The 12,626-nt window shown below is 45.2% G+C and overlaps 1 protein-coding gene across 2 annotated transcripts in view; it reads left to right on the top strand.

Moving 5' to 3' along the window:
• The first annotated feature begins 6,943 nt into the window (after positions 1-6,943).
• LOC126272569 (UDP-glucosyltransferase 2-like) overlaps positions 6,944-12,626 on the top strand; it is a 92,301-nt gene continuing 86,618 nt past the window's right edge. The window contains exon 1 of one of the 2 annotated variants that reach the window (XM_049975490.1): positions 6,944-7,012. In XM_049975490.1, the coding sequence (XP_049831447.1) occupies positions 7,007-7,012 (6 nt within the window). In that variant the 5' untranslated portion in view covers positions 6,944-7,006. The remainder of the gene's footprint in view (positions 7,013-12,626) is intronic. The other variant, XM_049975491.1, reaches the window with a different exon arrangement.

Here is a 12,626-nt window from a genome sequence, read left to right as displayed (position 1 = left end):
GCTTTCAAATTCAGGACAATGTGTTGCCAGTGTCTGCATTCAGTGCAATAGACAGTGTAGCTAGCTTGCTAAAGGAATTGTCGGAACTCTTTTCTGAAGAGAAAACTGTTCCCGTTTCCTAACTGGACTAAGTTGCTCTGAAGTTAAAGAATCTGCAAGATAGTGGAGCTATTCCGCCTACACAAGCTACTCAACGGGCAGGTCCACTGGTTTTGTTGCCTAAACCTTCAGCAAGCATTCACGTCTGTGTTGACTTTTAAGTCTACGGTCAACCTACAAACTGTGATTGATACTTAACCGTTGCCATGCCCAGACGATCTTATGGACAGATTGGGCGCTTGTCGCTACCTTTCAAAAACTGATTTGTGCGACACGTATCTTCAAATACCACTCGATGAAGAATCTCAAGTGTGTGTGTGTGTAGTCAATACTCCTTGGGGCGTTTGCCTTTTGGTAGCACTTCCGCAACCGCCATTTTTTAACGATATTTAGAACAGCTGACTGCTCAAGCGCCAAAGTGTTCAAACTATTTGGACGATATTCTCGTAGCAGGTTGTACACCTGAAGATCACATTGGTAAGTTGCGTGCTTTGTTTCGTGTGTTGTCTGATAAAAGACTAAAATGTAGACTGGACAAGTGTGATTTGTTTTAAACCTGAGTTGCAGTCAAGCTGTACATACTCTTCAGTCGCATTTGTTAGCCATAGGAGACTTGCCAGTTCCTTGAAATATCACAGAATTGCAGTCAGCATTAGGTAAAATAAACTGCTATATTCGAATGCTGCACAAATCTCAGATGCATTGCATCGTTTGCGTCACAAGAATGTCCCCTTTGTTTGGACAGATAAGTCCCAAGTACCTTGTCGAAAACTTAATGATGCATTGCTCAGCGATCAATGGTTAGTTCACTTTGATCCTAACAAACCAGTTGTATTGCAAACTGCGCTTCCTCTTACGGAATCGGTGCAGTGCTTATGCACAGAATTAGTGATAAAGACAGGCCTATTGATTTCGCATCAAAAGAGTTGCTCAAGGCTCAGTGAAACTATTCACAAGTTGAGGTGGCCGAGCGGTTCTAGGCGCTACAGTCTGGAACTGCGCGACCGCTACGGTCGCAGGTTTGAATCCTGCTTCGGGCATGGATGTGTGTGATGTCCTTATGGTAGTTAGGTTTTAGTAGTTATAAGTTCTAGGGGCTTAATGACCTTAGAAGTTAAGTCCCATAGTCCTCAGAGCCATCTGAACCATTTTTTTAATTAAGCTTTTGACAGTTGTGCACGGTGTCACCAAATTTCACTACTATATGTAAGGTAGAAAATTCTACTTAGTAACGGATCACAAGTCTTTACAGACCTTGTTTCATCCCATGAAGCCGGTTCCGGTACGAACCGCCTCAAAATTTCAGAGATGGGCTTTGCTGTTTTCTCAATACCAGTACGAGATCGTGTATCGTCCGACAGCTCAAGATGGTAATGCGGACGCGGTTTCACGTCTTCCGATTGGCCCTGATACAGACTTTGATGCTTCTGCTCCATCTTGTTGTCACATCGATGCTCAGGAGTCTGAATTACTTCAGTCTTTTCCGCTGAACTATAAGTCAATTGCACAGGACGCGGAAGCTGATCCAGAATTGAACATTTTGCTCAAGTATATTCACACATCTTGGCTTCGTTCCTTGCATTGCATCAAGGACTCCGTAGTGCACCAATACTTTGCACGTCGGAATAGCCTCGCTGTACAGAAGGGTGTGATTCTTATTGAGAATGACAGTGGACAGTCACGTGTATTGGTCTGTAAAGCTTTGCAAAAAGAAATGTTGCAGTTACTTCACCAACGCCTCTGGAGGATTGTTCGTACGAAACACTGTGCTTCACAGGATATGGAAGCCCAAACAGAACAGATGACGTCACAGAGTCACGCATGTGCAGAAAATAAGTCCGCTCTGGCACAAGAATTCTTTGCTTGGCCCAAGTCGCAGTGACCAGGGTAACGCGTGCACATAGACTTTGCGGGAGCCGCGCGGGATTAGCCGAGCGATCGCCGGCACGGTAGCTCAGCATGTTCGGTCAGAGGATTAACTGCCCTATGTAATAAAAAAACTGAGTTAATCGGTCAACAACGAACCTAAACGGACGTCTTACGACGTACGCCCCGAGCAGATGCAACGAACAAAAGCGAACAAAATGAGATTTCAGAAAATGCAGCCTAAGGCGCTGCAGTCATGGACGGTGCGGTTAGTCCCGGCGGAGGTTCGAGGCCTCCCTCGGACATGGGTGTGTGTGTGTGTTTGTCCTTAGGATAATTTAGGTTAAGTAGTGAGTAAGCTTAGGTACTGATGATCCTAGCAGTTAAGTCCCATAAGATTTCACACACATTTGAACATTTTTGAACTTTGTGGGGTCTTTTTAGAACATTTTGCTGTTGATTGTGGTTGACTCGTATAGCAAGTTTCCTTTTGCTGTGAAAATGAACTAGACAACGTCACGTAGCACACTTCAGGTGTTGTCATCGAGTTTTTGCCTCGAAGATGTACCTGAAGTAATAGTGTCAGGCAACGGCCCTCAGTTAACCTCAAAAGAATTTGCAACATTCTATGAACGCAATGGCACACAGCATCTAACTAGTGCACCGTTCCATTCTCAGTCAAATGGCGAAGCGGAAAATTTTGTCAGAATTTTCAAGGAGCAGGCGGTGGAACTTCGCTCCGCACAAACCAGGGATTAAGCATTGGAACTGTTTCTCGCCTCATTGTTCGCACCCGTGAGATAGACCATCGCCAGCGGAAGTGCTTCTCGGTCGGCGCCATCGGTCACAGCTGAACCTGCTCCGCCTTTCTCGGCGTTCGGCGCCGAATGAAGGCCGCAAGTATCTCTTCACGCCGCATGATAATAGTTTTTCTTTTTTTTTTTACATAGTTTTTAGTGGCAGCAGACGGTGGCCCGAGGCGGGATCGTCCGTCGACTTAAGCGCTTGCATGTATCGTCTTTCAGGTCCAGATGGCTTTCAGCGCCACCATCGAACTCAACGTCGCCTCTGTCGTGTAGGCAATCTTTCAATCTCTATTCCCCAAGATTCACGGGTCCAGAGAACAGCGCAGACACAGGAGTCGCCAGAGGGGGTCCTCACGACCCCGTGGGACGACCCTATGGAGACAGAGATTTTGCCTCCTTCGCCTACTCAAGTCCTACCAATGGAGCAGCAGTCGCCGCCTTCTTCATCTGGTTCACGGCAGCAGGAGGTGGACACGTACACTTCTGGTGGTTTTCCAGGGGACGTTTCCGCCAGAGCGCAGGTTCGGATGGTGGGGTGCGGCGGGAAGCTTGACGTCCCCTGTAGCACAGCTGCCTACACTCTTGCCTACCTCGCCGTGGTCGTACTCCCTACACGACGGCGGCCCGTCGCTTTTGCGGCGGGGGGAGGGGGGGGGGGGGATGGAGGTTTCTGGAGTAACTACAAGAGCTGGAACGAGGACGAAGAACGCAATACCAGAGATGGCGGTGAAATGACATCGGCCAATGGTGCGCTGATTAGGACTGCACCACGACAGGAGCGGACTTTGCAAGAGGAGAATATAGGCACCGCTTCTGCCAGCCTCAGCTGCTCAGTACTCGGGCAGTATACGGACAGTCCTAACAGAGAACGCTACAATAGCAGTTATTAGTGATCCACAAATTGAGTGACAAATTTGCATGAACACTGTATATAGCAAAGGACACTGACTTTGTTGCATGTCGCCCATCGCTTGTGACACGTTATTGGAATTCCAAAGTATTGTGAATCTAATTTATTGAAATAAAACTATTAATATTATTTGCTTGCATTGTTGTATAGCACTCCGAGAACGCAGCATCCTACTCGAGACGAGTCAGCAAGGTCCCAAATTTTGACACGGAGAAACATAAGCATCGTGAACTAATTATTTACAATCAAAGGCCACGCGGGATTAGCCGAGCGGTCAAAGGCGCTGCACTCATGGACTGTGCGGCTGATCCCCGCGGAAGATCGAGTCCTCCCTCGGGCATGGGTGTGTGTGTGTTTGTCCTTGGGATAATTTAGGTTAAGTAGTGTGTAAGCTTAGTGACTAATGACTTTGGCAGTTAAGTCCCATAAGATTTCACATACATTTGAACATTTTTTTTACAATCAAAGAATTGTACCAACACTATCTTTGTTCTCCAAGATTGTTATTTGACTTTTTCGAGGTAATCCAGGACTCTGCCATTCAGCACTTTGGCACTTCGTGTGAGGGTCATACTGGTAACACCAGTTTTCATCTAAATCTTCGCATAAAACCAAATGATACACATCATGATATAAATTTTTACTGATATCGCACCCACTGTTGAACGATGGTCTTCTTGCAGTAGCTGCCTTGCACGCTCCACGTTTGCATCGCTATGTGGTGTAACAGGTGGGATCGTTTCGCATTGAATATCTCCTTCACAAACTCTTTTGTGTCACTCGTAAAAACGACTTCCTCTAAGTGCCCCGCATCCATATGCTTGCCTAACCATTGTCCACGATTGACTAGGGGAGTTTACCGCAGAACTCTTTTGCTCTTAATCAGCACCCATTGTGTCACCTAACTAATGCACCTGGAACCCAAACAGTGAGTTGCTAAGCGCTGCCCTGCCAGCTAGTGAATTTGCGCAGAAACATGGCTGAGGTCATTTCAATGACTCACACATACCTAGTAACATAAAAACAAAGTTTGTTTCCCCCGCCGGAGGTTCGAGTCCTCCCTCGAGCATGGGTGTGTGTCTCGTCCTTAGCATAAGTTAGTTAGATTAAGTAGTGCGTAAGCTTAGGGACCGATGTCCTCAGCAGTTTGGTCCCGTAAGACCTGTAACTTAATACTATCTTTACGACGTTTCTCATCGACCCATATACTTTATCATTAGTAGCTGCTTCTCTCACACAAATAATAATAAAAATTCATAAATTCAGGATCGCCACCACCCCAAGCCCTTCCTAACCATTCAGAAAAAAATGGAGCTGGAGAATTATTAGTTTAATTACTTTAATAATTTAATTACAAGTATGCAAATTTCTTTAATAGCACACCATGTCGTGCATGAAGTAACTTTTAATTCAGGATTGGAAACCGTAGTAAGTGGGTAAGATCAACACCACAGAATTTATCTTTCACGTAGATTATTTATTGTATCTAAGTATTTGGTTGCACATCCGAACTACACATAACTGATGCCTGACTAGAAATATGTAAGTAAGAATTACTTGAAAATATAACAGAACAGAATTTAACTACAGCAAGAAGAAACACAGAAAACGTGGGTGTGAGACACTGATACTATCATCTCCTTTGCATTAATACCATCAGTGAGATTGGCATTACGATTCTACGCATGCACTATTCTGGACAGGGGTTTAACCAATGCATGAGGTTGTACGATAATTATTCAACATACTAACTGCGTCTGCTGCTTGCAAACGGCCGAACTAGAGCACGTTGTGCATTCCGAATCAAACTGTTGTGCTGCTTTGTAGAAAGCGCACGAAAGAACAGATGTAATTATAGCTCATTAAACAAACAAGTTGTTAAAATAAAGCCTATTGCGGTGCCGTGGTGGACCAGAAGGATCACTGATTACCAAACACATGGCACAAAATCGACACACAAAGACAAAAGCAACTTCCACAAAATATACGATTAAAAACCATTAAAAACCATACTCACTTCGACACAGTATAACACTCAGTCACGATTGAAGTGATTCTAACCTGCCAGCCGGGGTGGCCGAGCTGTTCTAGGCGCTACAGTCTGTAACCGCGCGACCGATACGGTCTCAGATTCGAATCTTGCCTTGGGCATAGATGTGTGTGATATCCATAGATTAGTTAGGTTTAAGTAGTTCTAAGTTCTAGGGGACTGCTGAACTCAGATGTTGTCCCACAGTGCTCAGAGCCATTTTTTGTATCTGATAAGACGATTGGAAACGTGCTGTACACATGGGGAAATGTAAGTTAATGCAGCTGGGTAGGAAAAACAGTCCTCTGATGTGCAATATCAGTGGTGTACTGAGGTGTAATGTTGCAAAGCGACCCGAATTGGAATGAGCACATAAGATCGGCTGGGACGAAGGCGAATGGTTCATCTATAAAGGAAACAATGTACTTGTGCGACCCATTCGTGAGTGCCACTGGACTGCTTGGGTTCCCTTCCAAGTCGGATAATAGGAACATTCACGGAGGTGCTTCGAAAAGCACGCGAATGGTACTGAGATGCTTCGTAAACTCAAATGGGGATCCCTGCAAGGAAGAAGACCTTTCTGCGAAACGCGATTATGAACGAATGTAGAAGCTGCACTTATAGCAGAATGCGGAATCATCATTCTGCCACCAACCTAGATTTCGCGTAATGACCGTGAAGACAAGATAAGGCCGATAGGGGATCGTTTGTAGACAGTCGTCTCTCTTCTGCTCCATTTGCGACTGGATCAGGAAAGGGAATGATGGATGTGATACAAGGTACCGTTTGCCACTCGGCGTATGATGGCTTGAGGTGTGTGAATGTAGACGCAGGTGTAGATGTAGAATATCTTAACCACTGGCTTCCGATAGAGAGCTTCGATGGAGTAGAGGGGGTGAGGGGGGGGGGGGGGTGTCAGAAGGGAACATTTACATTTGTGCTTTTTAACCTGCCCATTACCTTTACACTGGAGTGTTGCGGCCTCACCAGAAGATAGCGTTTACCCAATGTCAGGTTTGTACTTCTGAAAAGAATTGTACGTAACCTGTCACAGTAAACGTATTATCTGTGACAATTATCTTGCTTATGAGCTTTGCCTGTGAGAATGCAAAGAAAATAATAGTTTGTTGGGACATGTGATTAACTGGTAAAATATGAGGAGGGGTGGGGAAGGGGGGGGGGGGGGAGGGCTTGTGGGGTAATAGCGTGCCGGCACGTGGAGACTACAAACTAGTGCGCGGACGCAATCGTGTCTCTAATGTTTTCAGTGTAGGTGCGCACAGGTTGGCCAGAGGAATGAAGGTAACTCCTACAGCCGTTTTTTCACTTTTAAGCAGTAAAGTGTCTGAGATCTCACTGCTCATTGTAAAGTGTCTGAAATCTCACTGCTCACTGTAGAATACACACGACATTATTTTCCAGTAGTCTCTATTACTGCGGTTGAGTTTACATAATTTTCTTCAGAGTGTTCTCTACAATTAGAAAGAACATATCCAATGTCGTCCAGTTTTTAGAAAGTAAGAAAGAGCCGTATTGCTCCCTGAGAGACGCCTTGGATTTTTTGAGGGCTATTACCAAAGGGTTTGCTTCCTCGAGAGGCAATGGCTACTTCCATCCTGTGCATAAGAGTCGAATCTCAAGAGTATTTGACGAGTGTATTAGACTGTACTATCGAATACATAATGTGGTGTCGCATTTGCGTCGTTTGATGACGAGGAAAGGGGTAGGATGAAACCCGTTCCAAGCACACAGGCTGCTCCTCTCGAAGAATGCTGAAGGCATCGGCGATCTAACAAGGCTTTGCCACGTTCCTAATACCAGTTATCGTCTACTCACCGTAGTTGGCGCAACGTTAGGCATGGCTAGTAGTTGGATGGGTGATCGTCTTGGGGCAAAATGGGTACCATTGGTTTCAGAGACACCCAAGTCGCCGAAGTGGCGTCCAATTGAACACTTCCACGTGGCAGTGGGTGCCACACGACGTCAGCACATACTCTGCAAATCACATTTAAGTGCCTGGGAGAGGGTTCATCGAACCACCTTCACAATTTTCTATTATTCCAATCTCGTATAGCGCGCGGGAAGAATGAACACCTGTATCTTTCAGTAAGAACTCTCATTTCCCTCATTTTATCTCTGTGATCGTTCCTCCCTATGTAAGTCGGTGTCAACAAAATATTTTCCCATTCGGAGGAGAAAGTTGGTGATTGGAATTTCGTGAGAAGATTCCGTCGCTACGAAAAACGCCCTTCTTTTAATGATGCCCATCCCAAATCCTGTATCATTTCTGTGACACTGTAGCCCATATTTCGCGATAATGTAAATCGTGCTGCCTTTCTTTGAACTTTTTCGGTGTACTCAGTCATTCCTATCTGTTAAGGATCTCACATGGAGCAACAGTATTCTAAAAGTGGACGGACAAGCGTAGTGTAGGCAGTCTCCTTAGTAGGTCTGTTACATTTTATAAGTGGCCTGCCAATAAAACGCAGTCTTTGGTTAGCCTTCCCCACAGCATTTTCTGTTTGTTCCTTCCAATTTAAATTATTCTTAATTGTAATATCTAGGTATTTCGTTGATTTTACATTTTTTAGATTAGACTCACGTATTGTGTAACAGAAGTTTAATCGTTCCTTTGAGCACTCATGTGGATGACCTCACACTTTTCGTTATTTAAGGTCAACTGCCACTTTTCGCACCATTCCGTTATTTCTTCTAAATCGTTTTCCAGTTTGTTTTGATCTTCTGATGACTTTATTAGTCGATAAACGGCAGCGTCATTTGCAAACAACCGAAGACGGCTGCTCAGATTGTCTCACAAATCGTTTATACAGATAATGAACAGCAAAGGGCCTATAACACTACCTTGGGGAACGCCAGAAGTCACTTCTGTTTTACTCGATGACTTTCCGTCAATTACAACGAACTGTGACCTCTCTGACAGGAAATCACAGGTCCAGTCACGTAACTAAGACGATATTCCATAAGCACGCAATTTCACTAAGAGCCGCTTGTGTGGTACAGTGTCAAAAGCATTCTGGAATGCCGTGCAAGGAGCCCAGGTTAGATTTACCCAGAGTCGCAGATTTTCTTCACTCGGGAACTGAGTGTTGTGTTGCCTCATCATCATTTCATCCTCATCTGCAATCAAGTCACCGAAGTGGCGTCAACTAAGAAGACTTGCACCAGGGGCAACTGGTCTACTTGATAGGAACTCCTAGCCATGACCACATTTCATTTCATCGGCTGTCTCATAGTTCCCACACCACGGGCGGATGGCCAGCGACAGTGTCGTATGTCCTCGCTCAACGAGACACTGGGCCGAGATTCAGAATTTAAACTAGAAAATTGGCGAAAAGCATTCTGGTCATTCAGTGCAGGTTTTCACGGACGGTATTACTATTCTTACTGATTTTTGTAATGTTGGCATTGGGCTTTTGACTAGTGCATTCAGTGCCTGCTGTTTAGCCCCTTATAATAGAGACATCAACAGAGGCTATAAGGTCTCAGATACTATCTTCAGAGTCAGATTAGCTCAGTAAGACGAACTGTTACCACGTGTCCATGTGTAAGCCTTCTATAAAAATAATAAAAGAAAATACTGAATATTCTTTTCTTTTTTCAAAAACTTTTCCACGTGTGACATGCGCTTAAAATTTTGTATTCAACAGCTGAGCAATACTGACTGTTGTCTGGCCTCGGGTTGCAAATGTGAACAGTGTCGCAAAGCAAAACTTCGAACTTGGCGAAATACTGAATTCGAAATATACCAAATTAAATCCCAGAAGAAAGTAACGGTGTACATAGTGCAAACTGTTTAACTGTAGCGCAATACTCAGGTGCGTTATGAAAGTTGCCTGACATGAAGTGCAAAGTTTGATTTGAAATACCCACGAAGAGAAATACTCCTCAGCTTAATATTGTCTATATTGTTCACTGTAAATTAATCTGCTTAACGAGCAATATACCTGAAAATTCTGTGTACTGTTTGCTAACAAGAATGCAAAGTGAAATCTGCCCAGAAATAAAAGTAACTTTCCACAAGTTCAACATATTGTTTTGTGTTTGATGTAGCGACCACTTGGAAGGATACAGAAATCAGCAAATACAACAACTAAAGGAAAAGTGAACAATTAAGTACAATTTTCTTTTCCTTCTCGAATACAGTGTGTGCCTTGGTGTGGCGTAAGGTGCAATTAAGACACACCAAAAAAAATGCCCTAGAGCTGCACCACAGACAGGCGAACAAGCAAACCGCAAATAAAAGTAAAATCAAGGAACTTATTCAACACTCGCGCATCGCGCTCGGTCACGTTTGTCCCAGTACAGTAAAGGTGAATAATTTACAGCGGCAGGAAACACACGAAAATCTTCAGAGGTAACTGTAGAACTATGACAACGTTTGAACGCTTCCTAAGATGGCAGGCTCGAGCCGACATGTGTTATGGATATATGCACTAACGAGCCAAAACATTATAGTCACCTACCTAATAGCATTTTGGGCTGTCTCTGGAACAAAATACCTAGTGTACGTATCATAGATCCGACAGTTTGTTGGTGGGTTGTGGTGGTACGTGAGACATATTTCTACACATAAGTCATGTAATTCCCGTAAACAACGGGCTGCTGATTCGTTGCCTCGCGGTATTGGGGCCTGATAGCAACCGAGATGGGTACCACAGGATTTCCATCAGTTGAGTCTGGTCTCGCGGTATTGGGGCCTGATAGCAACCGAGATGGGTACCACAGGATTTCCATCAGTTGAGTCTGGTGGCCAAAATGTCAACGTGAGTTTACTATAAAGCTCCTCAAACTAGTATAGCACTACTCTGGATTTGAGGCATGGACAATTATCTTGCTCAAAGGTGACGTCGCCATCGGGGAAGCATGAGCGACGCAGGTGTCAGAAGTGACTGAGTTGCTACAGCAACCACCACAGGCCCCATGCGAGAGCAGCAGAATGTCTCCCATAGCATAATACTGCTCCCACCAGCCTGCGTGCACATTTCGAACAGCCATTCGTGTGGATGCGGAATTTGTGGAGATGATGATCCGACCTGGTGTAGCAAAAATGTGATTCACCCGAAGAGCCGACACGTTTCCGTTGATTTGTGAGCGAATCCCGATGAACCGTGGCCACTGAATTAGTATCTGACGATGTCGTTGTAGGGATCGTCTGCTGTGGAAACACGTGTTCAACTATGTGCAGTGAATGGTGTTCCGCGAAACACTTACGCAATCAGCATTGTGCTCTTCCGGCAGAGATGTCACAGACCACCACCTATTCTGCTCTACGGAGCAGACAAGCTTCCGAAACTCACGTTCTGTGAAGTCGTGGACTTCCACCTACCGCTTAGTGGTTGTTTCACTGTCGTTCTACCACTTTCCGTAGAAGCCCACGACAGTAGCACGTGAACATTCGACCAGCTACGCCTTTTCAGAGTTCACAGGCTTTGGGTAACAATTATATCATCTTTGTCAAAGTCGCTTATGGCAGTAGATATCCCCATTTGCAGTCCATGTTGTCACTAGAATGATTCCCACTTATGTACATTCCTTACCGCAACGCCACCGGGCGACATCCAACATCACTGTGGGCAGTGGTCAAAATGTTTAAGCTTATCAGTGTACAAACTGTTCAGCTTGCTGAGCTTGTTTGACCTTGTTGTTACAGTATGACAATATATACACTATGTGATCAAGAGTATCCAGACACCCCCCAGAATCATACGATTTTGATATTAGGTGCATTTTGGTGCCACCTACTGCCAGGTACTCCATATCAGCGACCTCAGTCGTCAAGAGATCGTGAGAGAGCAGAATAGGGCGCTCCACGTGTAACACGTCGTGGTCTCCTGACCTTCATTGCTTACATATTCCGCCCTCACAGTCATATTCCGCACATCATGACGCTTGATTCGAACCCAAACTCGATAATATAAAGTCAATGTTGTATGAAGTCATGTAAACGATATGCTAATAACTAATAAATCGCAAGTGCACACCGTGGTTGAAATACTCAAGGCTGGTGTACACACACACCTTCAAGACACGTCAGTCACAAAAGCTTTTAGTTCAGGAGAGGCAAACACCACACGCCAGGACGCCGGTCCCTTCAGAGGTTTTCAAAGGGAGCTATCTACGTCCGCCGGCGGCTGCCCGTGGAGCGGACAGCGTTTGCCTGAGAGAAAAGAGGAACGACCCTGTGTTCGGCTTGAAAACAAATTCCGCTACATTGTGTGGGAGTGGCCAGCCTACGCATTCTTTACACGTAGCACGCAGTTTCAGATATTTTCACAAGGAGACAGCAAACGCCAAGCGCCGATGCTACAGATTTCCACATTGGTCGCCTTAAACGAAACGTCATTATCCCGTTTTAGAAGAGCAATGCTGATTGGCAGAAGATATTTCTGACGCCTTGAGCTGAAGGAGTAATGGAAGAGACCTTCACGGCTGGCTGGAGAGGGGCCCTTCTGTTGTCGCTCTTGGAGCGAGAACATGTAACGAGGGTGTGCGCGCTCGTACGTGTACTCAGAGAGTGAGGAACTAGTCTCTCCTCAGTACTTCACTGGGAGAGCACCTCTGTCGAGAGCGAATCAGAGGGCGACTCTATATTTAGTCCTTGCGATTAAGCGTCGTTCACTGTGTTGGCCGCCACACTTACTGTGCGGTGTGAACGGACAGAGTTATAGTTAAAAGCCTGTGAGTGAATTTTTGAGTGGCGTCGCGGTGGACTGGTTATCTGACCGGTGTACCACGCCAATAGTTAGACTAGGGGCGAATAGGAGTCCTTGACTTCATCAATGCTTAGGGAGAGTTTGGTTGGCGAAGGTCAGTCCAGATGGAACGAATCTTATTTGTCAGCAGCGAGTGGCGCAGACAGCAGTCATCGCAGCTTATGGTATTGTGCGCTACTGTT

The sequence above is a fragment of the Schistocerca gregaria genome, chromosome 5 (genome assembly GCF_023897955.1).
Source record: "Schistocerca gregaria isolate iqSchGreg1 chromosome 5, iqSchGreg1.2, whole genome shotgun sequence".
Classification (NCBI taxonomy): Eukaryota; Metazoa; Arthropoda; class Insecta; order Orthoptera; family Acrididae; genus Schistocerca; species Schistocerca gregaria.
Note: the sequence above shows the minus strand (reverse complement) of the source record. Positions and strands in the feature narration are given on the sequence as shown.